Source organism: Lissotriton vulgaris, chromosome 1_1 (assembly GCF_964263255.1).
Source record: "Lissotriton vulgaris chromosome 1_1, aLisVul1.2, whole genome shotgun sequence".
Taxonomy (NCBI): Eukaryota; Metazoa; Chordata; class Amphibia; order Caudata; family Salamandridae; genus Lissotriton; species Lissotriton vulgaris.
This window is the reverse complement of record NC_141685.1, coordinates 1,274,113,989-1,274,138,054: the sequence shown is the minus strand read 5'-3', so window position 1 is coordinate 1,274,138,054 and position 24,066 is coordinate 1,274,113,989. Positions and strand designations below refer to the sequence as shown.

Sequence of the window (24,066 nt, the reverse complement as noted above, 5' to 3'; positions counted from 1 at the left end):
GACTCGCTCCTGAATCTTCTTTGGGCAGGAGCATTTTCGAGAGCAATTGTCAAGTGCCAATACTTCCCAACACGGAGCCCTCTTGACGTATTCTTTCTGTGGCCCATCATCTGACCGCTCAGGACCAAGGTTTGGGAGGGTTCCGGTATTTTTCTGAAATAACACCGCCATCACTTACCTCATACACATGTTTGACTGGTGGGCCCAGGTCTTGCTCCTTCACAGGCTTCCGGTTTGGCTTCCAGTTGGAGAGCGGGAAAATAATGCTCTCTGGTTTGGAGATCCTGGCGTGGAAAGAACGGAAAGTCAGAAGATCTCTAATCAAGATGCAGTAAATGGAATGGACACCTGTGTACCAAAGAGCAAATGCTGCACACAGTCACCAACATGATAAATCGGATGCTGGCAGCCATTACAGGACTTGGGAATTAGTCTTTCTGAAGTAAAAAGAAAAATAGTATAAGTGGGCAGAATCGGGATACCCTGGCCACCTAGGTCTCATGGGTGGGACCCAGATGACCACCCTGCGGGATTGTTTGGGAATGGCAGCTGGGCCATATTTATAAACTATAAGCCCTGGGGAGTTCACCCCCTGGGGATATACTCAATAAGGGGAGGGGGCAACAGGAGACACATTTATTACTCAAGTGTAAAGGTGCACTAAGGTGCAGCAAAGTTTGTGAAACACTTTTTAAAATGACTACTCGCAGTGAAAAAGTTAGGCATAAACCATTTATGTGGAGTGTAGTATGCTACGTGTTGCATTTATTTAGGAAGGAAAGAGACAGCATTGCCCACTGGAGGCTTTAAGTCTCAAGTCAAGGCCTGCCAACACGCAACAATGGTAATAGACCGCATTATACTCAACACACATTAATTTATGCAAAATAAATTAGGTTTGGGGACTTTTACAGAACCAAGTGTAGGAGTATTAAACCCCTATTTCACAGGAGCTCATGAAATATGGGAAATATTGCATAGCCCTGGTGAACTCTGGGGTTGATCATCATAACCAGGTCTGGTGACTTAGTGGACTAATGCGTCCACTGTAGGAGCCTGTGTTCGCCCACATGGTCACAGGTTCAAATCTCGGTGGGTTCACTTTTTTTCATCCTTGTGAGGTAGATAAAATTAGCACCATTGAGTTAGGTAACAATAAACATCTGTTATTCAGCACCAGGATACCCTCTGGGGTGAAAAAGCGCTTTACCAATTCAGGTTATGTTATAACGGGCATCCTAAAAAAACCTTTGCAAAGTTTTGTTATTCTTGATTTAACATTCTGACGAGCGTTAAAAAATATCAAAATAGCAATTCCATAAGAGCCTGTTGATAGCTGCACTATACAGAGAACAGCTATAACAAGACTCCTCATTCTACAGGCAAAACATGTTTAACAAATTAAGAATGCTTTTTTTTTTACAATCTTAACTACATAGCTAAATATTTTAATACAGATAAACAAACAGCATAGTACAGTACCTCACTTACTGTTTTCACTATGAATATAGCTCAATTAAAAAGTATATCTAATAAAAAACAAATACATAAGGGGTAACATGCATAATATTTCGCTACATTGCAATCTCAGTGTTCTGATGACTTTCACAATCCATTCTGCCTTAAGCCTCGTGGTTCAGGATGCACTAATGGATTACTGTTTGCATGTTTGTGGAGACAGTGACCGGTACCCCAACTCTGTGATGCAATGATGAAATGGGGCATTGACATCCTGGCAATATCTAATATATATGTAGGGAGTCCTAAAATCTTTAGCATGAGTGACATTGATGTGTAGCTTTCAGTGAACCAATAGGGAGGTGGAATTACCTTGTCCAGAGTCTTAAAGACTGCAGAAGCTGGTTCTTCGCTCGCCTGCATCAATCTGGTAATCCTGCGCTCTTTACACTTGAAAGAGTCGTTCTTCCAGCCATGCCAACGAACTACCGGTAGGATAACTGGAAACCTAGCTCTTCGTACAGAGGGACCTTAAAGACTCCTCAACCCTAGTTCTCATCATGTTCCTCTTGTTCATTCCCAGCGCTGCCCCCCTCTATACAAGTTCTTTGGGCTCATTTTAAGAGTTTTGAGGTGTGCAATGGGTGGTATGCAGCTCTATACAAAGAGGGCCAGGTTGACTATCTGTCACAGTAGCATTTTCCGGAAGGGAAGCCATGACCCAACCATGACCGTCCTCATGACAATTTTAGAAGCGTCCTCCTGCAGCACACGGCTGGTTTGAACTGTTTTTCTAGGGATAATTTCTATTTTCAGTCTGGCTCACTACACAAATAACATCCTGTCATATGCGGGGGGCAGTGCTTGGAAAAATATTGTCAAAACCAATTAAGTACAGAAAGAGTTATGAGCAAGGTCAGGAAAGAGGTGGAAATGGTGGTATTGTTTAGCGTCTAATATTTAACTATTTACTAGCCGTAATGAACAAAACTCCTCTCACCCTTCTAATCTAGTGACGCCTCTTGGCACGACCTTATGCCTACAAGTGAAACAAGGCTTGACTACTTACCCATACATAGACATGGTGGCGAAGGCTTGGACGTCCAAGGAATAGGCCACCATCTCACTTTTCGAGTTATTCTGGTTCTTACTGAAAGGAGAAAGACAAATACTTCAAAAGAATGTATCACCTCACATACCCACTATCACACTAAGAACATGACCACCAACCACGTTCACCTCCACCTTGCAGAGGGCCACTCAATCACTGGGCACAAGAGCCCTCAATTACTGGGCACAAAACTTTGCATGCCAAATCACTACTCAAATGTAAACTGAAGGTTTCCCAAAAATCCACAAATTGCACAGCAATCAAAATGCAATTTATTTGGACAGTCACACCAACTCTGCTGTGGTCACTACAGAAATTGTGTATAGTTACATTAACAGGTGGGAACTTGATCCCAGTCCTTAAGTGCCACAGTCAGCCCCTCTATTTTGTTTTAGTAGCTCCATGGGAAGCGCAGGTCCAGTATCACACATTAGTGCCCGTCTCCACCACCCGCATGTGTTCCTGAAGTACTGACCTGTGGATCTGGAAGTCAAACTGGATGTTCTTCTTGGAGTCCTGCAGACTGGGCACAGTGAATCGCAGGCCGCCCCGCAGCTGCAGTGAGTTTATCAGGATAAGCAAGAAGGAACGGAGACCAGAAAAACCAGAGAAAGGGAAAAGGCAGAATAAGGGATGTTTTTGAGCAACAGAGAAGATAAAGATTGAGAACAAGAAGAATAAAAGAAGTGAAATGATACAAGGAACGTAGAGAAAGAGGCCAGGGAAGCAGAGAAATAGATTCAGGAACATAGGGATGACATAACAGGAAGAGATAGGAGGAACAATGAGCATAACATAAGAGTGTGAGGAGAGAAGGAATATCGAAACGAGAGTGAAATCAAGAAGACATTGGCGAATCAGAATGTGAGAGGAAAACAAAGTCAAAAGGATACCAAAAGGGAAGGAAGAGGGTGGGAGAGGAAAAGGCGGAGAGCACGGCATGGGTTAAATGAAGGGACAAGGAAGTAAAAAGTAGACGAGGAGGGGAGACCAGATAAAGATGGGGAAAGATAGAACAAGAGTGGGAGGCCAGGGGGACAAGCAAAATAGAAGCCAAAAAAGTGCCCAATCAATGAGAAGTCATGGCAATTGCAAAGAAGCAGGTAGGAAAGGTGCAGAATGGTAATGAAGAGATGGTGACAGAGGCACATGGGAGAAGTGGGGAGTGAGAAAAACATTGAGAGATGAGGGGAAAGGGAAGAGGTAGAAGAAATAAAAGGGACATTAGAGTTAAGGGGCCAAGAGAGATGTAGCAAGAAAAGGACAGTAAAATAAAGGACGAGAGAGAACGCGGGGGGGGGGGGGGGGGGGCGAAAATAAAGGAAAATAAAGGGACAGCCAAAGTCAGAGGGGAAAAAAAGGAGGATTAAAGGCAGTGATGAGGTAAGAAACACAGTGAGAATAGCGAAGAAAGAAATGTGAAGTGAGATGGTAAGAGGAGTAATGTCAGCGAGGAGGGGTGGGATGAAGAAAAGAGATTATATTATTAATGCCTAGCTTTTGAATAATCATACTAAGCAATGTGACGGTATGTCAGGCCTAGCTGCAACTCTGGAATCTAGTCTGTCCAGGAGTTTCTGCTCACAGCTGGCCCACAGCTGCCTGAGGGAGGGAACGGGTTAGAATCAGCCCCCACCCCAGCAGTCAAGAGACTTTAATGACGTGGTTGCACGAAAGAGGGACGGAGGGATAGAGGGTGGGCGGCGCAGCAGTTAGAAAATGGATGCCGAGGAGACAGACATCCATTGTGGGGCGGCAGAGGGGAGGTGGTCTTTCAGAGACAGTCAAAACACACGGCCTGCCTCCAAACGTGCGCGAGATACGGGGCAGCGGAGGGCCCGAGTCTCAGTCTGCTGACGGGAACAGACTAAAGATCAGCGAACCAGGGATGGAGAAGAGAAAGCCTAAATATCAGAGGGTCTGCTGCGTGTCGGTGTAATGAAGGACAGTGGGATGAAACATCCACGTACAGCTTGCGAGGGAGGGGTTAGGGCACAGGCAGACTTAAGACATTGCGGTCAATGCGGAGGGTCAAATTCTCAAGGTCAAAAGATAGAAGAGGGTCAGAAACTCATGGCACACGTGGCGGTGCGGCGGGGGGGGGGGGGGGGGGCGGGTGGGAATTAACACAATATTTCTTCATTTGAGCTCACAGTGCAGCTCTGCCATGAGCAACAAACACCAAAGCGTCTGCTTCCCCCACGCAAGTCTGCAAATAATTAAATGGGGGTTTTCTCTGCATATTTAAAAGCCTGATCCATAGCTTCAATTAACTTTTTGGGAGGGGGGGGGGGGGGATCGTACAGTTCCAAGTGTATAACTCTGGATGGCGTTCCATTGTGTGGGAATTGTAAATACTTCCATGCCTTAAATGATTGGGAGTAAATGACATTGACCGCACACAAAAAAATGCAGGTCAGCTGTTGGGCGAGGTGCCAGTCAGAATCTCCCTTCTCCTCTTTTCCCAGATTGGAGCACAAACAGTAAATCAGACCCTTCAGCTCTACAGTCTGCACACAGGAAGCTTTGGGGGGAACCTAGGGAAATGCTAAAGGGAAACCGAGCTGGCTGTCAGACAGGTGAGAATATCTCCAGGTCTCGGGGATAGAAGACAGGTTTTAAGCACCTGCGCTCTTGGGAGGCCTATACAATTCCGATTTATATTTTAGAGGGTTTGGGATTTAATGGACTTGAAAAAACTATTAAAGTGTGTAAATAGGCATTTTTTGGATGCCATGGCAGCTTCAAACATCTCTCACAAGGAACTCTCCAGACCCGACATGGAAACTTTAATTGGTCTAGGATCAGGACAAGAGCATGTATATTGCCTAATTCATGTAAAATAAAACCACAAACAAAGCGACCAGTTCATGTTAAACAGGGGACTGATTTACAAGACTAGTGCTAGAAACCGTACAATCACAAGGGCCAGCAGAGGAGTAATGAGGGTAGGTACTGCGGACATGCAACCATTTCACATTGGGCTGCCCCTCGCTCCACAATCAAGCCTTCTTGGAAATCCGATACAAAGATCAAAATTGCATCTGCTCCTCAGGTGTTTGCACACACTCAAGCTGCGGAAAATGGGTTTTGGGTGGACTTGTGGAGAGGCAATGAAAGGTTGAGGGACGTGCCCTGTGGCTCTACTCTTTCTACCCCACTGGCAAGCAGTACCCGAGCACCATCCCACTACTGTACTCACACTCGTCCCAGACTTCATGGGGTTCCCCAGGTCACAGATTAAATGGGTCTTGTTCTCGTAGCGGCAGGTGAGCTCATTCAGACTCTGGAAGAGAGAGAAGGGTTTGTTAGGTTGTAGACATCAAGGGGAATCACCTTATACTAACACAAAACACAGCACGTACACCAGAAACATGATCGGATGGACTCATCTGTACCCAAGAGGCATGTATAGCGAACACAATATAATGGGGTGGAAGGAATCTCTATTATACCCATGTCAGAGTCCCAAAGCAAGCACAGCAGGGCCAGGGCAGAAGATTATCTGTACCTATGCAAACCCGAGTAATACCAAGGTACACACCAAGCAGGAAGAATAGACCATCAAAATCTAAAGCATCCTAAGGAAAAATGTTTTTTTACCTATGTGGGAACATATTCAGACCAGCCAACTCACCCGCAAAGTGCGGTGTCATCTGCATTCAGAACTGCTCACCCGCATACTCACAAAAAGTGTGTCGCCTGCAATTAGAGAGCGATTGGATTTTGTTCTGCATAAAGAAAGTAAGCTTTTGCTGAAAAAACATTTCAATACAACTGGTTTGCTGGTTAGTAACACGAGTAGCCTTCTCTAAATGGCTCTTCTTGTGAAAGGGCCAGAGTTTTGACTCCAATTCAGTATCCTCCACTTGTATTCATTCAGTCATCAGAGGCGGCTTTGGGACCAGGGCTTAAAAGCAGCAGTTGGCGTCTCTAAAGCAGCTAAAGTAAATGGACTCCACTTCCTTTTTTACACCTAGGTCCCACTTTCAGTTGATGAATGGTTAATACCACATTAAAACCGTTGGCTTGTAGATGTTGCATGCTTGTGTGTAAGGTACACAGGGCTATTGCTTCGATTTAAAAAGTGTGAATCTAGTTTTCCTCTAGCAATGCTTTTTTAGCAGAGCACTTCAGGTAAAGAAGGTTGAATAAACAGTTGTTTGTCAGGTACTTCTAAACAACACCGTGGTCTTAAATAATTTTGTAAATGAGCCCAGTCATCGAAGTGAGAGGTGGTATACATTTACAAGTGTACTTAATCAAGTCAGCACGCTTAAAATTTGAATAATTTGGGACAAACTAATCTGTTTTCTGCAAATCAAAGCGCCTGCTGGAGGCTAGTGGGGTTGGCAATATGGTTTCAGGACCGAAACTGGGGAAGCGGAGTGACTCACATGCCTTGTGAGTGGGTTGCATGATGCCATCAAGACCATGAGTTTTGTGACAGTCCTCACTGTAAGAGAACGACACCTCTGATAAAGGAGTCTGCTCTGCTTTTGCCTCTGTTCTCTTCTGGACTGGATATGCCTGTGCGGTCCTGGAGTTTAAGGTTGCTCCCAGGAACACCTTTACTTGCTCTGGGTGTGGGGAAGATTGCTAGTGATTTATTGTGAAACCAAGTCGTTGCAGTCTGGAAATCAGTGTTTATATGTCCTTATGAAATTTTTCTTTTGACTGAGCTTTATCTAGACAATCATCAAAGTATGCATAGATATGGATTCCTGGGCTTCTTAGGTGGGCTGCTGCTGCCAATAAGCACTTTGCGAACACTCTTTGTGCTGACTTTATGCAAAATGGTAGCACCCGGAATTGGTAATGCACCTTGTCCGGAACAAATCGGAGGTATTTCTAGTGTCATTGTTTCATAGGTACATGTAAGGTGGCTATATAAACCCCTTACTTAGCAGTGGTATTACTCCTTGCCGTGTTATCTTCAAGAGTTGTGTACGGATGAACTGGGTTAGAAACCTGAGGTCTAGGATTGGCCTCAAAGTCCGATCTTGTTTTGGCACCAGAAAGTATGTGGAATTGTTTCCCTTGTTTGTTTCTCAGCCTGAGATCTTTTCTAAGTCTCTTTTGCAAGAGTTTGCTGACCTCCTTTCGGAGTTGTTTGATTTCCTGTCCCAAGAACTTCTTTGGTTTTGGGTGGGATTTGTGGAGGTTCTTTGAGTAGTTCTAGGCGGTATCCGTGACGTATTATTTTCAAAACCCAATCGTTAAAGGAAATATTTTCCTACTTCTGCAGGAATCCCTTTATCCTGCCTCCCACAGGTGTTTTGTGGTGGGGTTGGATGTTGCTCAAGTCCCTTGCCTGTTGGTCCTCCCCCTCTAACTGGTTGGCCTCTTCCCCTTCCTCTAAAGAACTGCCTCGCAGGGTGCTGCCACTTGTATATTTCTTTAATTGGTGAAGGGTGTCATCCACTGTCTGGCTGAATCGGTCATCACCTATGAATAAAATATTGATGACTGAGATTTGCACCTTCGGCTTTAAGCCAATACTCTGAGCCAGGCAGGTCTTCTCACGTTGTCCCTGTGTACAACTGCCTGGTGGTTGTATCTACTGCATCTAATGCAGACCTGAGGCAGGTATTAATGTTCTTTCCTTCCTGCATTACTGCCATGGCACTCTTGCAGTATTCCTCCTTGAGATGGTTCATAAGTGACTCCATCTCGTACCATTGCTGGTGGCCGTAGTAGTTCAAGAGAGCGCTGGAGTTCGCAATCTTCCATTGGGTGGCTGCTTCTCTCTCCATCTTATTTCCCACCAAGTCAAATCTCTTAATTTTTCTTGTGGACGCCCCGTGGATATGGGAGCAATGTTTCTCTTCCTAGCGGTCGTCACTAGAATTCAATTCCAGGAGTGGCCCGTGCAGTTAAGAGCAGTGGGGCGGACTAGTCTCCCGCACCATTATTCTTACCTACACGGGACACTCCTGCTGAATTCACTGAAGCATTTCCCTTAATTTAGGGTCCTGAGTGAAATGCAGGTTACTTTTTCACTCATGGTGTTACAGCCCTTGCAGTGGCATGCTCACAATCAGGTTCCTTCCCTAAGCCCAATATGCTAGGGAGAATGGGCAGGTATAGGTTTCCCTTTTGTGAGGGCACAAATGTTTCTAGGAGAAAACCTGAATCCTCCTTTTCCTCCTCAAGTTCGACCCCATATGTCTCTGCAGCCCTCTTGATGAGGCTGTTGTAGAGGGATAAGTCATCAGGAGGAGGTGGCCTCGAAGGGTAGCTGCCCACCCCTTCCCCTGGAGACTCTGCATTGAGATCCTGCCATGTCTCCTCGTACTGGTCGTTGAACCTGGTCATGTCTGAGTTTGTAAAACTCATCTTGCACCTCTTCATGAGGTTCTGGAGTTGCGGCGCCTCCATGCCAGACTGGTACTCTACAGCGGTCATCTAACTCCTTCCTCTGCAGGAAGGCGGCAATTTCAGCCTCAAGTCTTCTATTGTGCTCTACCTGGAGCACTTTCTTTGGTGTCAGTCTCTTTTTCGGCGTTGATAAGTCTACAGTCTCAGAGGCCTTGTCCTGGTATCTTGCTCCCTGTAGATGAGATGGTTGCGTCAAGAGTTTTGACGTTGTCATGCTCCCACCGGTATCCTTTGGTCAGGATACTTTTGTTTTGGCTGACTTACGGTCGACAAGTGCTTCGAAGAAGTATGCCCTTCAGGGACTTATTGTCTGAGGACTTAGCGTCGGACCCTTTTGCGGTTTATTTACGTTTGGTTTTTCAACGTTTGCCTATCTTCGGCATAAATCACGTCAGACTCCACTCCACAAGCTGTTTTCGGCCTGCTCAATGTTTTCCTCCTCGTCACTGGATAAGCCGAGGTCTTTGAACTATACCTGTATCTTCCAAGTGTTGGCCATGTTGTAGTGCTCTAACCTCTGTGGACGTCGTACCTTGAGTCTTGGGTACAAATTCTGCACAGTCTTCGCAGTCTTTCTCCTTGTGGACTTTTGGGAGACAAATATTGCAGACCTCATGGGTTTCTCTCTGTGCAAACTTGTGGTGGCAGTTGGGGCAGAACTTAAAAGGGAAGTTTTCCATGGCCCTTACCTGCTTCTCCCTTCTTCATTCTCCGACTAATTGGTTCATACCGGAAGGGTACCCTGTCGGAATCGGGACGGATCCCTTTCCCGGTGCATCGCTTTTCTTGCGGTCTTTGGCAGTTTGGTTGATTTCTTACATTTTTCCTGGTTTTCCAAAAATTCGCACAGGAACTTCCGAGTTGACATCTGATGTCACTCGGAGGATGAACATACCAAATGGTGGTCGGCTATGCCCACAACAAAACAGAACAAGCATTGGCAAAGACAATAGGTCTCGCCTATGTGAGATCGATTGGCTTTTCCAGAGTTTCTAAGCCATGATTCAACATGGCTCAAAGTAAAGAAAAAAAGTTGTATGACATAGCCAGCATTTACCACATCATAGCACACATTTTTTTTCCAGCCATGCTGCACTGAAGCCAGCGCTACCCATAGGCAAGACCCATTGGCTTCGCTAGTGCAGTTTACTTCGAGCCAAGAAGCTTCTAGGTAATCATCACGCTGTGTAAGTATAACAATCACATGCCACTAACAATGAGTTTAAGGTCAGTGATTTTAATAATTTGTTGGCCGAATTCTCACCCCTAGTGCTATTTACTCCCAACCTTCCATTGTTTCCTTAGGAAAATGCTCATCGGCTAAACCCCTGCTGGCTCCTTTCAGCAGTCAGACTGGAAAACCGGTGTAATAAAATGCGTACATACATGTTCTGTAGCAAAATTAAAATAGAAAAAAATTATCTTAAAACCAAAAAATTACATGTGGCAAAAATATGCATGTGTGTTTTGTACACGTGGCACTTGAAAGCCACTGCTTTAGAGAGGGCTATAATTGCTATTGTTAGTGTTTTTTACACGAGTGCAGCTCATGTGAACCTACGTGTATATGGATCTTTTGAGTTCAGCCTATGTTCTCAGGTGTTCTGCAGTGCGCCATTGCAAGCGGCATGGAGTAGTGTGTTATGTCCTTGAATGCACAACAAGTCATATTTGCAGGTGCATTCTTATGAACACTACATTTTTTCATTTCTAATCAATCCAGTGCAGTTCTTGCCTTGATATGCACAGTTCTGGGCAGAGCACATGCCACTGACAACTAAGATGCACAACACATAGTATTTTTTATGAAATGCTGAACAGTGTTATGCACGCTATGTACTTGAAACAGACTGTACTGTGCACAGCACAACACCACTTGACACTGAGCACTAGATGACTCCTCAGAGGTTCAAAACACATTTTGTGGTGTTTGTATAAAGTTCTGGTAGTATGCATTCTGTAAGGATGATCCACTCTGTGACTGTACTGCACTCTGTGCTGCACGATAAGCTGCGGGGTGTGGCATAGATGTGTTATTCTCACAGTGAGATGTGCTATGGTTAGAGTGCTGTGCAGTGCCAAGTGCAGACCAGGTCCTCAGTGCCATTCACAGGCGAGACATACCATTGATAGCTACCTCACTAGTGTTCTTAATAGAAGCACTCTGATGTACAACACATCGGTTCTGGGACTAATAGAGCAAAGAATAGTCTGGTCCATTACCAGTGACATGTCTACATGTGCCCGTATACTTGCCGCTGCATAGGGGAGTGCATATGTCAGACAAGGAGCACCGGGTCTGTTATCAATGCTGCACTTTAGTATTACACATCCTGATTTCATCTGATAGCAGCGTTTCTGCCTGCATCCCTTATGTTATGCACATATGGATAAAGAGATTGTGCGAGTGAACCTCTGCAGTTTGTTTCATGTATAGTGCCACACGAGTTCTAAAGCTGCACCCAGAATGGGCACACAGAGTATACAATCAAGAGACAGCTGACTAGGGAGCCAAGTTCGAGTCCTGGCAGCACTTAACTTGTGATTCTGAGCAAACTACTTAATCGCCCTATGAACCCCAAAAAAGGAATGTAGTACCCCCATGCTTAAAAAAATAAATATAAAGAGCAAACTGGAGCGATTTACAAAACTGCCGACCACCCTCCTATCCACCCCCCCACACACCCTTTGGTGGCTATCTGTTTGTTATCCTTTTCTTATTGGCTCTATGTTAATGTTAACTGGTATTTATCCGCATCGCTGCGGCGGCTTTTCCCGCTGTGTGCGGCAAAATTCAAAGAGCCATATTACATGACGAGCTCAGCTCGTCATCAGCACACGACCACCGTGGCTGATGACGAGCAGAGCTCGTCATAAGCAGCGAAGAGGTTAAATAGCACCTAATCACCGACCGGTCTCTTAGCTCTGGAAGGAGAGTGGCCAGAAGATACTAAACTGTGTCATAGACAGTGCATGGATATGGAGCTAGACCGTATTCAGAGCCTCTCTAAACAGAAATGCTTTCAGCTGCTTCCTGAACAAGATGAGTGGGTTCCTTTCGGAGATGTTCAGGTAGCTGGTTCCATAGCTGTGGAACCAGGAAGGAGAAGGCTCTGCCCCCTTTTGATGCGGTGTTGTACCGTGGGAGAGAAAGGCGACAGGCCTCAGAAGACTGCAACGTACAGCATGGAACATAGGTCTAGAGGCGTTCTTTAATGTAGGTAGGGTCTTGGCCATAGATTGCATTGTGGGCAATATAAAGGCCCTTGAATTTTGCTCTCTGCCTAACGGGGAGCCAGTGCAACTTGCACAACAGCGGTGTGGCGTGAGACCTTCTTGGGAGCCTGAAAATCAGCCTAGCTGCATCGTTCAATACCACCTGTAATCTATTAATACGTTTCTGCGGAAGGCAGATATATAAGGCATTACCATAATCCAACCTCGAGATAATGGTGGCTGACACCATCATCCATAGTGAGGTGGTAAAAAGAAGGGGGACACGTTTGCGTAACTGCTGCATCAGGCCTGTGCAGGTGCCAACCACTGAAGTGACCTGGTTGGCCATGGAGAGCTTACAGTCAATTTTATACCAAGACTTTTCATGACCGGCACTGGTAGGGGGGTGGCACCTAACTCTTGTGGCCAAAAATGGTCATTCCAGGGGTTGCTTTTGGTGGGGATGACAAGAACCTCTTATCGGGGTTGATTTTCAGTAAATTTACGGTCATCCAATTCACTGTAAATCTGAGAATATTTTGTGCCAGATCCTGGGCATGGGAGGAGTTGTCCACACGAAGGAGGAGTTGGGTATCCTCCGTGTAGCTAAAGACTCTGCAATCCAGATTGGCTAAGGCCGCTACCAGTGGCTGCAAATAAATGTTAAAAAGAAGTGGAGATAGGGCAGAGCCCTGAGGGACGCCACAACTAAGAGTGCCTTTGTCCGATACCAGCTCGCCCAACTGGATTCTCTGTGAACGACCTAGTAAGAAGGATTCCAGCCACCGGTATGCCAGCCCGCAGATGCCCAAAGCGGTAAGTCTGGCCAGCAGTTGCGCATGGCTGACAGTATCAAATAAATCATGGCTGATAGATCTAATAAAATCAGGGAGCTAGTTTTTTTTACTGTCAGCCATAACTCTGAGCTCGTCAAGTACTGACAGCATCATCAGCTCAGTACTGTGATGGGCTCTGAAGCCTGCCTGGCACCCCTGGAGTAGCTGGTGTTCCTCCAGGAAAGATGAAAGTGTTTTAAGAACATGCTGTTCCAAAACTTTTGCAAGGAAGGGTAGCTGAGAGAAGGGCCTATAAGTTTTAGGGTTGGCCGTGTCTGCCCCTGGTTTAACAGGGAGATGACTCTAGCCTCCTTTAGGTTAGATGGCAGGTGCCCGGTCTCTAGGGAGTTGTTTAACATGGTGAGGATCTGTCCTTTCAACCCAGGAAGGGCCATTCGGAAAAACCTAGGAGGGCAGGAGTCTGCAGGAGAGCCTGATTTAGTCCGATTCATCAGGGATACCAGGGTAGCCAAGTCTAGTTTGGGAAAGGTGGTGAGCAGCTGACAAGGAGGGGGGCTTGGAGCTGAAGTAAGGAGTGTTGATTGACCGGAGTGTTATCGATCTCAGATAGAATATACTTGACCTTCTGAAGAAAGTAACATTGGAAGGCATTGCAGACAATAGACTTGGCAGCCGGTTTCCGCTCTGCCTTTTGTCCGAGTTCTTTCAGAATTCTGAAAGTCTCTTTCGGTTTGTTAACTGAAACAGAGATTCTAGTTTCATAGTACTCGGCTTTTGTAGTCATAATAGATTTTTTATATAGGGTGAGCAAAGTCTTGTAGGTTTCCAGGTCAGCTGGGTCACTGGCTTTACACCACCGACTCTCGCCTTTGCAGAGATTTTGCTTCCTTTCCTTCCGCAACTGATTAAACCAGGGAGCCCCTTTACCCTGGTCTGACCCCATCCCTTTGTTCTGGTGCCACTAGGTCTATGGCTGTATGCAGAGTACCCATAAGGGTTTCACTTTTCTGGTCCAAGTTTCCAATTTCAAATTTAGGAGGGGGGGGGCCTGAGAAGGGTGTTTACTAAATTTGTTGGCTCAATGTTTTTCCAGCTTTGCACCCTTTTCCATTCTTGGGGTGGTTTAGGCAGTTGGCTGTCCATCGGGACCCAGCAGCTAATTAACGAATGGTCTGACCTAGCACAGGGGCTTATGTTTATTAGACTAGCCCGTGTTTGTGAGGTCCAGATAAGGTCCAGAGTGTGACCTTATGTGGGTAGGGCCATTGATCAATTGATGGAGCCCCATCGAGCTCAATAATGTTTCGAGTTGATAGGCCAGGTGCTCTTTTGGAATTTTGTCCCAGTGATAATTGAAGTCCCCAACCACAAGCAGTCATTGATACGGTGTGCAGAGGTCAGAAATAATCTCTGAAAGGAGATCATTGAAGCCAGGGGTTTACCGCGGAGGACGATACACTATCAGAAGCACAAGCCAGAAGTTTTGGAATGAGATTTTAACCCCAAGGATGTCTGCATTATCAATATTCTCTGCCACCATTTTGGTAACCACAAACTGCTTCTTAAAGAAGATGGCCACACCCCTCCTCTTGTTTTATCTCCTCGGTTATGCCACATGGCATCAAAATCTCCTGGTAGGGCTGCAATAATGTCTGGGACTGAAATCTCACCTATCCAGGTTTCTGCAAGTGCCATAAAGCCTATATCCCCATTCTGTAGGAGTGAAAAGACTTCAAGGTGGTGTTTTTGTAGGTATCGTCTGTTAAAGAGTTGCTACCTTCAAACCATGACTGGCTTTGGGAGTAGTGTTTTTGTGAGGTACTGGGAGTGAAATCGTATGTTTGTACCCTCCATTTATCCTCAATTTTTCCTCACTTAGCTTAGCTACAGTATTGCTGCTTAGAATACAGTTACCTGAGGCTAAGGACCGTAGTTCTTTCGCAGAGTACACCAGCAATTGGCCAGGGGTCCTGGCCCCTGGGCCCGGTCGGGTGTGTCCGGGCGCAGACGGGCTTGCCTTTGGTGCACCTTCAGTGCACCAGTGGCGCGTCCGCTCCAGCGTGTCAATTTAAGTGCTCCCCTTCTGCCCCCCAGCCAATCAGCTCTGCGTAGCAGCAGCTGTTCTCCCTTTAGACACTAGACCGCGTTTTAGCCAAGTGAAAGTGCGGAAGGTTTGGGGGCGTACGTCAGCGGATGAAAGTGCGGCAGGGACCGGTCAGTTAAATTTTTTTTCAAAGAGGGAGTCAATTTCCGTATTTTTTTTTTTAAAAAGCATGTGCAAGGAGCGAGTCTATTTCAATTTTTAAAAAGCGTGTGCAAATTAATTCACACAGTATTTTAGCAGCAAAAGTTATATTTAGACCCAATTAAAAGCGATTAAGAGGCAGTAAATTCTAGAGCATACAACATACACACAGCATGAAGGCTAGAGAGTTTTGCACTTCAGTATGATGCTGATTGTAGGTTGAACGGAGGTGTTCAATGATCTACTTTATTCTTTCGAAGATGCTTTTGCAGTAGCTTCAAGACCCTGCGGTGGAAAAATAATTAAAACATGGAGAACAAGCACAGGGGCTCCTGTGAGGACATCGGACTTCAGAAGAGGGATGGACAAGGTACCAATTGTTAACAACAACGACAAATGGTAACAGGGCTACAAGTGGAAAGCTCCAGACCCCAACACCAGATGGCAGAATAATGCACAGTATGTGAATCCAGAAAAGATTCACGCTGTAATACATAATTATTGTTATTTGGGTCATACAGGTTAGTCTATTGCTGAAAAACTCACCATTTAAGAATTATGCACTGTGGTGTAGATCACTGTACAAGAGGAGTATAAAAGCCCTGTGCTGGATCTACGTACATGTCGGAGGCTTGGGTATGGAAAAGGACCAAAATACAGTGAACACCAGGGCACTGTTGAGTACTAGCACAGTATATGGATGATATATCCCAATGTAGCCCAGTATGGGATGCTGACAATTAGGTGTTTTAATTCTCAAAATTATTATATTATGTGGGTGGTACCTTAACAATAGCCTTTATCCAGGTTTTATCAAATCTAGTCAACTTTGTATTACCATGCAGCTCCAACAAAATTCCTTCAGAAAGGAAACTAAAGCTTCCCACCTAGTGTGAGTAAAAAATCAACTATTTTCTGATAAATGCCCTACGAGTTCTTGGAAGGTATCCCGGATTTTCCTACTTCAGCATCCAAATTTCAGGTCTCTACTACGTTGCTGACATTTTGTTTTAAAATTACCTTCTTTTCTAAAGTCTCCTAAACCCACTGAGGGAGCTGTGCTGCCATGTGGAAACAATCCTCATTGTGGTCTTGAAAAGCTGACCGATATGCAGCCTGGACCAAAGGATTGTCGACTTGACTGGCACCTACCCCCAACAGTTGAAAAACCCTTCCATGTTTCTAGAATTCTGCACACCAGTAGTCCTGCAAATATGCTCAAATTGTTTACCATTCATATTCTGGCCACAAGATGCAATGAAACATGGGACCAATGACTGAGTAAGCCAGGTAAGACCTCTGAATGGTATGCAAGTAAGATAAACATGATTGTGCTTCCTCTCTTCACTCATCTTGACACAAGCGCACCTGAAAGCAACAGCCAGTCAAATTGCTCCAAGAAGTAATTAGAGCTGATCCCATGATACAAGTTTCCATCTAGTTTATCTTACATCCACACACACGTGCGCACACACACACCTATAACTCCAACTGATTAAACAAGGAATGCAGGCTTTGACCTGCGATCTATTTGGCAAAGAAACTTTCTCCAACATGTAACCAATCAAATTAGTAAAGAGAAATGAATGAATGTAAGTGATAGCATCAGTGGCTGCTGCTAGGGAAAAGTAGTGGTAAGGGGGTGGCTGATTAGAAAAAAAATAAGAGCTCACTTACCTGAGTGCCCCTACTTCCTCCCCTCTCCCCTCCCTCTGTTCATGGCTCCCGGCAGCGCACAGGCTTTGAGACTACTCGAAGAGAATCACAACGCTACTGTCTCCAACATGACAGCAGGGTCGCGATTGGTCTGAGCGGCCTGTTTGGCTGCTCAGACAGAGCATGGGACTTCTCAGTTCAAGTTTGACTGTGCAACACAGACAGGTGGAGAAATGCGAAGTGTGCATGACTGTTTGGCCGGCCAAACCATTCCGAGCACTTATGGTGCTCACCACTCCTCCTGCTCACTCACATAGGCCTTCACGGCCCTAACCGGCTCCATACCAAAAATAAAATAACGTTTTTAACGGTGTTTAACACCATATTCCGGCATCCTCGTAATGAGGCCCTTAATGCTTAATAAGCACTAGAGCAAAATCTCCATTAATGCAAGATCTAACATGTATTGGAGAGACCACCAATTTTACCCAAGAAAGATCCCCTATGCTACATATCTCACCAAGGAACTAGAAAATGAGAACACCCCCTTCTCCAATAGTATGCCTAAAGAGATACCCCAAACCTAGCCATATTTTCCAGATACTGAGGACTCGCCTGTGCCTAGGAGAGGCACGCATCCCGAAACACGCCCAAACGCCAAAATACATGTCTCACTCTGAATGTGTAGGAGACTTATGAGCATGCAAAGCTCAGCTATGACCATTCATAATGTATATCAACATAGTGCAAGGGAATGAGAAAGACAGACAATCAACTGTGCTCAAAAGTGATGCCAAGGAGCTTTGAGGCATGAAAATGTAAACCCTTTTTAGATGCGAATGGCAATCCTGTACCAGAACAGCAGAGTTCGGGGAGAAAAACAAAAGAATAGGCCTTTAGGAGAAGCACACTTAACCCAAATAACATACCTCATTGTTCCGTAAAATGCCACTGTAGTCTGCTTCAGGGGGGAGAACAACGTACAGTTCTGCCTCATATGCTCCCCCTTCTCCTTCATTCCTTGCATGAAACGTCAGTGCAATGGAGTTGTCATCCCCTAGGTACACCACATTGTGATCTCTGCAATGGAACAAGAACTCGTCAGAATAGAGTGAAGAGCATCACCCAAAGCAGAGGAGAACAGCACACCACAAGGCAAGGCCAAACTCCAGGAACAGATCCAAGAAGTCAACTGAAGAGAGCAACAAACAATATGATACAAGAGAGGATCGGGGAGAACGTCCAATCAACAGGTTGTAGCTAATAATGAGAAGATAATGCAAAATATGGAAGCATGGCACTAAACCATACAAAGGCAGACTGCAGGAGAATGGCAACTGCTGCGCTCGCTCCAGTTCTGTTGTGGCGCAGAGACCAGACGGGAACGAACGGTAACAGAGTTAGGACTTTAGATCTGTGATGAAATGAGGTGTATTGTACGGTGTGGTAGTGAAACCTCACAGAGCAGTACAGTTACCAATTCCTTTAACCCCTTCCACGCTCATGACGAGCTGGGCTCGTCATGGCGTAGCCTCCTCGCACGCTGATGACGAGCCCAGCTCGTCATGTAACATGCGCTTTTGAATATCTCAGCGCAGGAGCAGAATTCTGCCAGCTTTGATGCGGTTAAGGATATTAGGTTTTGTTTGTCAAGCCTTCAGCTCAAACCTGGGTAGCTGCGGCACTGAGCAGGAAGGCTTACATAAATGAAAAAGTGTAAAGCATTGAAACATCACCAAAACAATTGAAAAAGAAAATCGACATGACAAGAAATCCTAAACCAATTTATAAATATAGACTATTTCTATAAGAATTTAGACACTACAATGAAAAAGATCCACCGGAAGTTACGGAGATTTGGAAGTTATAAGTAATAATAAAAATCAAAGCATTTCACTCAACTGCGAACAAGTATTTGCACATTAAATGAATTTGACACTCAAAGGTTAAGAAAAACTTGGCAAGTGTCAACATAGTAGGGTAGAGTTACTTGAGGCAGACCAACTATATCAGGGAGCTAGTCAGGGGGGGCAGCAAGGTCATTAGAAAGAGTTACTGCCACAGAAGAAGCAGTCCTCAAGCAGTTACAGTCTTTTTTTCTGCTTTGCAATGGATTCCTATGAAGTGAAGGATGCAGAAGATGTTCCAATGACACTGTAGATGTGATGCGGTCAACGGAGGTCTTCCTGCAGGCACTCCTCGGTCAACGAAGATGGTGTGGGGGTTCTGGTTGCAAAGTCTATGTCCCATAAGGTCACCTGGTGTCACGGTCACAGGCAAATCATTCCGGGCCGATAACTCATCTTCTGAGGATCACAGCAATTCTCCGACAGCACTCCAGGCTCAGGAATCTCAGGTGAAATTCTGTGCACCGGGTCTTAGTCCTGGTGCTCCATAGCAGCGGTGATAGCAGCTTGAAGACTTTGGGCTTCCAACTTGCCCCAGTAGGCTTCTCCAGCTGTTGTGTCCCTGTGCGCAAACCGAAGCCGGTCACCTGGTCCGTGGAGTCTCTTGGCTTTACTGGGCTCTCAGACAGTTTCTCCTTGAGCAGGACACAATAGGCATAGTCGCGCTCTTCACTAGCCCCCAGATGCAGACCTCGACGATGCAGCCTCTCTTTGCTGGTCCTTTGGTGCAGCAAAGCAGCCTTCCTTTGGCCCTTTTCCAGCTGGGAGAGATCGGATATATGGGTGCCAGGGGTGCCCCCTTTATGCTCAGAAAATGCCCTCACGGAATGATGCAGGTGGTAGCCAATGGGCTACCTGGTACTCTCCCACCTGGTGACAACTTCTTGTGAAGTGTAGCATCTGGCTACACCAGGATGCACTATTTTGCCCACTCTACAGTTGGCAAGGCTCCTCTTGTTGTTCACACCTCACTAGCACACCCTTGGGGTGTGGCTACCTCTGGGATACCTGCCCCTTGGGAAACTGGTTTGGCAACTGGTTTCCCCACTCTGTTCACTCTGCCAGCTGGTCTACCAAAGCAAAATAGCAGCCGTCCTCCCTAGTGCTACACATCAGCCCTTTAAAGCCTTCCTTTTAGGGCTAACACCCACTTGGCTTAATGCAGGTGGGAAGTAATCATTTCCTGGCTTGCAATCCCTCATTTTTCCCCTTTGAGAGTTGTTGGCACATCTTCCCATGAGGGCAGAAAGCGTTTGTGGAACAGGCTCTATGTGTGCCCAGCATGGCACAAGAGTTAAAGGCAACAACGTGGCAGCTTATAAAATCTGAACACAACAACAATTTACATTGGCTACAACTTGAGATTCAAGTCAGACTTAAAGTAAAGAGTTATTTGATACCTCGGAGATCCCACTTTGGTCACACTGTTTAGGAATTAGCACAGCTGCAGGTGCAGAATGTGTACCCTGTACTCGTCAATTGGGCAACCAAGTCTTTCCACAGTAAAAACTGTAGTTATGAGTGGTTACTGTCAGAGCATGTAAAATACAGGTCATACCTGGGTCATAGGTGGAACCCTGCCTTAGGAATCGGTAGGCATGCCAGAGGCGTGAATTACACAGATGTACAATGGAAGTAATTGTAATTGCATTTATATAGCTTTTACTGCCCCTGATGAGGCATTGAAGTGCTGTATGGCGAGTAGCAATCTACTCCGGTCCCCAAGGTAAGTGGTTAATACAGTGGGTAAATGTTGGTTATTGTGAATAGTACTGTACCCTCAAGAAAAACAAACATTGCATGTATTTGGTCCAGTCACTTTCTGGTAGATTATATTAATACCAGTTGGTGTGATCATTAATGGGGGTTATGTTGTTTCAGGTAAATAGTTGGTGAGATAGACTGGGGGAGATTAGGTATGGTTAGGTTGCAGGAATAGGGGTTTAAAGCAGGAGAGGATTTGATATATGCAATAAGGTTGCAGTTTTTTGCAGAATTACAGTAAGAATAAGGCAGGCAGACAAGACTGAGAGGAGGCTATACTCAGAAATAAAAAGCATGCAGTGGATGGAAGGTAAGAAGAGGGTCATTCTCAAGACAGAAAGGAGATTAATCAGGTGGAAGTAGGTCAAGTTCTGTCTTTCATGCAGGCTTTTAGGAGTATAGTGAAAGGTAGCTTTCAGAGATAGCAGGCAATCTGAAGGATGCAAGCAGTAGAAAACAATTTCAGGATGTACTGTACTCGCAAAGGGTTTTTAGTCCGGGAAAAGAAAGGGCGCCCTGCTAAATGTGGACACAAAGATATCGCAGGATGTAAGCTGAAGAAGAAAACATTATACATAGTGCTCCAAATCCGGGCCAGACAGCTCAACACATGCAAATCAGATAGTACACATCACTTAACCATTAAGAGTCTAGCCTGCTGTTTAACACCCTTGGACAGCCCTTTAAAATATTGTCTAGAGTAAGTCAACCTTGGTACAGGGTCTTTATGTTGCACAATGCCAACTTATAGTTTATAAATCTTTCATGAAATGTTGCCATATCTTCACACTCATCACCCTGGATATAAGGCCCTACTACAGATATTGAAAAATCAAAGGCAGTCCTAGTCACACCTTCTGAGCAGTGTCTTTCCTTTTCTGATCTTTTTTCTCGTGTTTGCTTCCATAAATCTTTTGCTTTCGCTCTTCTGAGCAGTATTACCATGCACTGCAAAATGGTTATTTTAAGCATAGGCTACCCTTTTTTTTAAATTGAATTTTATATAGCGCAAACTTGACCCAAAGGTATCGGGTATCAAAGCGCTTTACACAAGCACCAGTTGCTTTACATGAGGAGTCCAGGTTCGTTGGACAGTTCTGGTAGTGTCTAGTGCCCTTTAGAATAAGTTTTACCAACTGATGACATAGACAGATTATAATGTCTTAGAAATATCTCATACAGATATCCAACTGCACAGAAGAAGATACCTCACAGGACACATACTGCGAGGGACATCGGTACCCAATTGAAAAGGGGATTCTGGCACTATAACCCTGACTCTCACGGTGAGTGCAGCAATATCATTTGGCATGCACAGTGTAATTAATTTACAAGAAAATAAAGAATGACACATCATATAATGTAAATTTCCACAGAGAGGATAGAACCAAAAGGCTCAATAGATAGAACGGTGGCTCCTCCTGGCAGCAAAAGGACACAGTGAATAAAGAGCCTTATCAAGGTATGTGTGACAAGGCAACAAGAAAAACTGTCTTGATTCAGTTAGTATAAAATCAAATTATGATAATACTCATTATAAGTAATTTAACACCTACAGGCAGTACAGAAAAGAATTGAACTTCGTATCGTATACACCTGGACATACCCGATTTGGAAATCCAGTAAATCAATCATATGGTATGTAAAGTGAGGTCATGATACTCAATCCTAAAGATCAAATCTTTGTATATATAAGAAATGATCATTAATCATTGGCTCTCTATCTAGGAGACATAACACCCTTGTACACATTGAATTGACAAGGCTGTAAGAGTCCTAATTCTAAAAAAGGATTTCTTTTGGAACCAAGCAGTTCAATCCAGGGAGATAACAATCTCAATCTGGAACAACAAGGTACGCACCTTATTATAGGAAGTACTTTCTCTCCTTTTTAGTGTCGGAACTAATGGGGGTCTCTGTAACATATGGAGCATATACATCCTTGGGAAAGGCAAACAGTGGGGTAGACTCATAAAAGTTGTTTTAAAAGACGTAATTGAATACATAGAACAAGGGAAGAATGTTGAGTAAAACTGTAGTTCGATACAAAAAAAGAAATCTCCAACAAAGGATTTAGAATGCAACAATAGACAGACAAATGATGTGAAAAGATGATATTTATGGGTCTGGTAACTATGTGTTTTATTATTTTAAGTGTCTAGAATCAGTCCTGATGAAGGCATACTAGAAAAAAAGCCGAAACGCCGCGTCGACCTTTTGATTCTGTGACCTTTTTATTTGTATTTTAAGAATTACTCTGATGAAAATGTACATTGTATAATGATTTTTAATGAATGGTTTTTAATATAATTGTATTGTGGAATAAAACTTATATTTTGTTACCAGACCTAAGTAGTGATATGTTCTTAACTAAATGTTTACTTACCTAACTATTGTGTCAAAGATTTTGTCCATTTGTTGACCATTGTTTGTTGCATGAAACAAAAACCTGGGTATAGATAACCAAACCGACTCCCTGTTTTTTCACGTCCTCCAATTTAACAATTCTGTCTTGAGAGTATCAAAAAATAACCTTTGTTCTTTATAAGGTTTAAGACTTGATGATTAGATAGTTAGTACTTTTTGCCTTTTTCATGAGAAACATGCCCCTCTAATATAGAGTATAAAATCTGAGAGGGAGGGTAAGTGAGATACCTGTTAGTCCCACACTAAAACTAGACACTACCAGAACTGTCCAACGAACCTGGACGTGTGTTTTCTTTTTACCTGAATGTTTCCCCACCGTCCTCTACAAAGTTAGAGTGGGGTCCTCCTATTTTTTTATACATACGCTTTACATGAGGACACATTCATTTTTGTTAGGCACAGGGAGATTAAGTGATTAGCCCAGAATCACAGGATGTTGCACGTCCTTGCCGAGACTAACCCGGTTATCTAGATTTTAGGTCGACCGCCCTAGCCGTTCGGCCAACTCCTCTCCCCTGTTACTGTGAAAGAGTTCCCAGTAGCCAATCAGAGAGATCCAACAGAGACATGCCCCAATTGGTGATGGCAGCCAATCATATGTGCTGAAACAGCAGACCTTTCACTTGTTTCACCCCTTTGATTGGCTCCCGGGAGCCCACTCATAATATCCCGATCCCGGATTGCAAATCCAGGTAGATTCTGCAGAATTAGATAAACAGACATGCAATCCTGAGGCAGTACATGGATCACCACAGAATCTCATTGGCTGTTCACACTTTCTGTGCATCATACACATTAGATTATCCAGTAAACAGCAGTTTCCGACTACCAATTCAAAATTCACCCAAACCCTCTGAAGAAGACAGTAGGATAGGTTTTTGTCACTTTTCATGATCCCAATATGATAAAGTAAATAGAAGTGCAATCTCTACTATGCAGATGCCCGATGCCTTTTCACTCCTCTAGGTTTCGAGCAGATGATTCAGATCATCAGCCTGGGGAAGTCTTCAATTGCGTACACAAACTAGATGTGGAGACCCTGCTCTTTCTCCAACCCTCCATGCAATTCACTGGTTGCCCATAGCAAGATACATTCTGTATTGA

General features: G+C 44.6%; 1 protein-coding gene across 2 annotated transcripts in view; it reads right to left on the bottom strand.

Annotated features, from left to right (window-relative positions):
* Window positions 1-24,066, bottom strand: part of ITGA5 (integrin subunit alpha 5) — a 377,970-nt gene that overhangs the window by 90,894 nt on the left and 263,010 nt on the right. For both annotated transcript variants that reach the window (XM_086964803.1, XM_086964795.1), the window contains exons 20-24: window positions 17,794-17,944; window positions 5,772-5,855; window positions 3,045-3,124; window positions 2,528-2,608; window positions 179-284 (exon numbers count right to left, since the gene is read on the bottom strand). In XM_086964803.1, coding sequence (XP_086820929.1) covers window positions 179-284; window positions 2,528-2,608; window positions 3,045-3,124; window positions 5,772-5,855; window positions 17,794-17,944 — 502 coding nt within the window. The remainder of the gene's footprint in view (window positions 1-178; window positions 285-2,527; window positions 2,609-3,044; window positions 3,125-5,771; window positions 5,856-17,793; window positions 17,945-24,066) is intronic.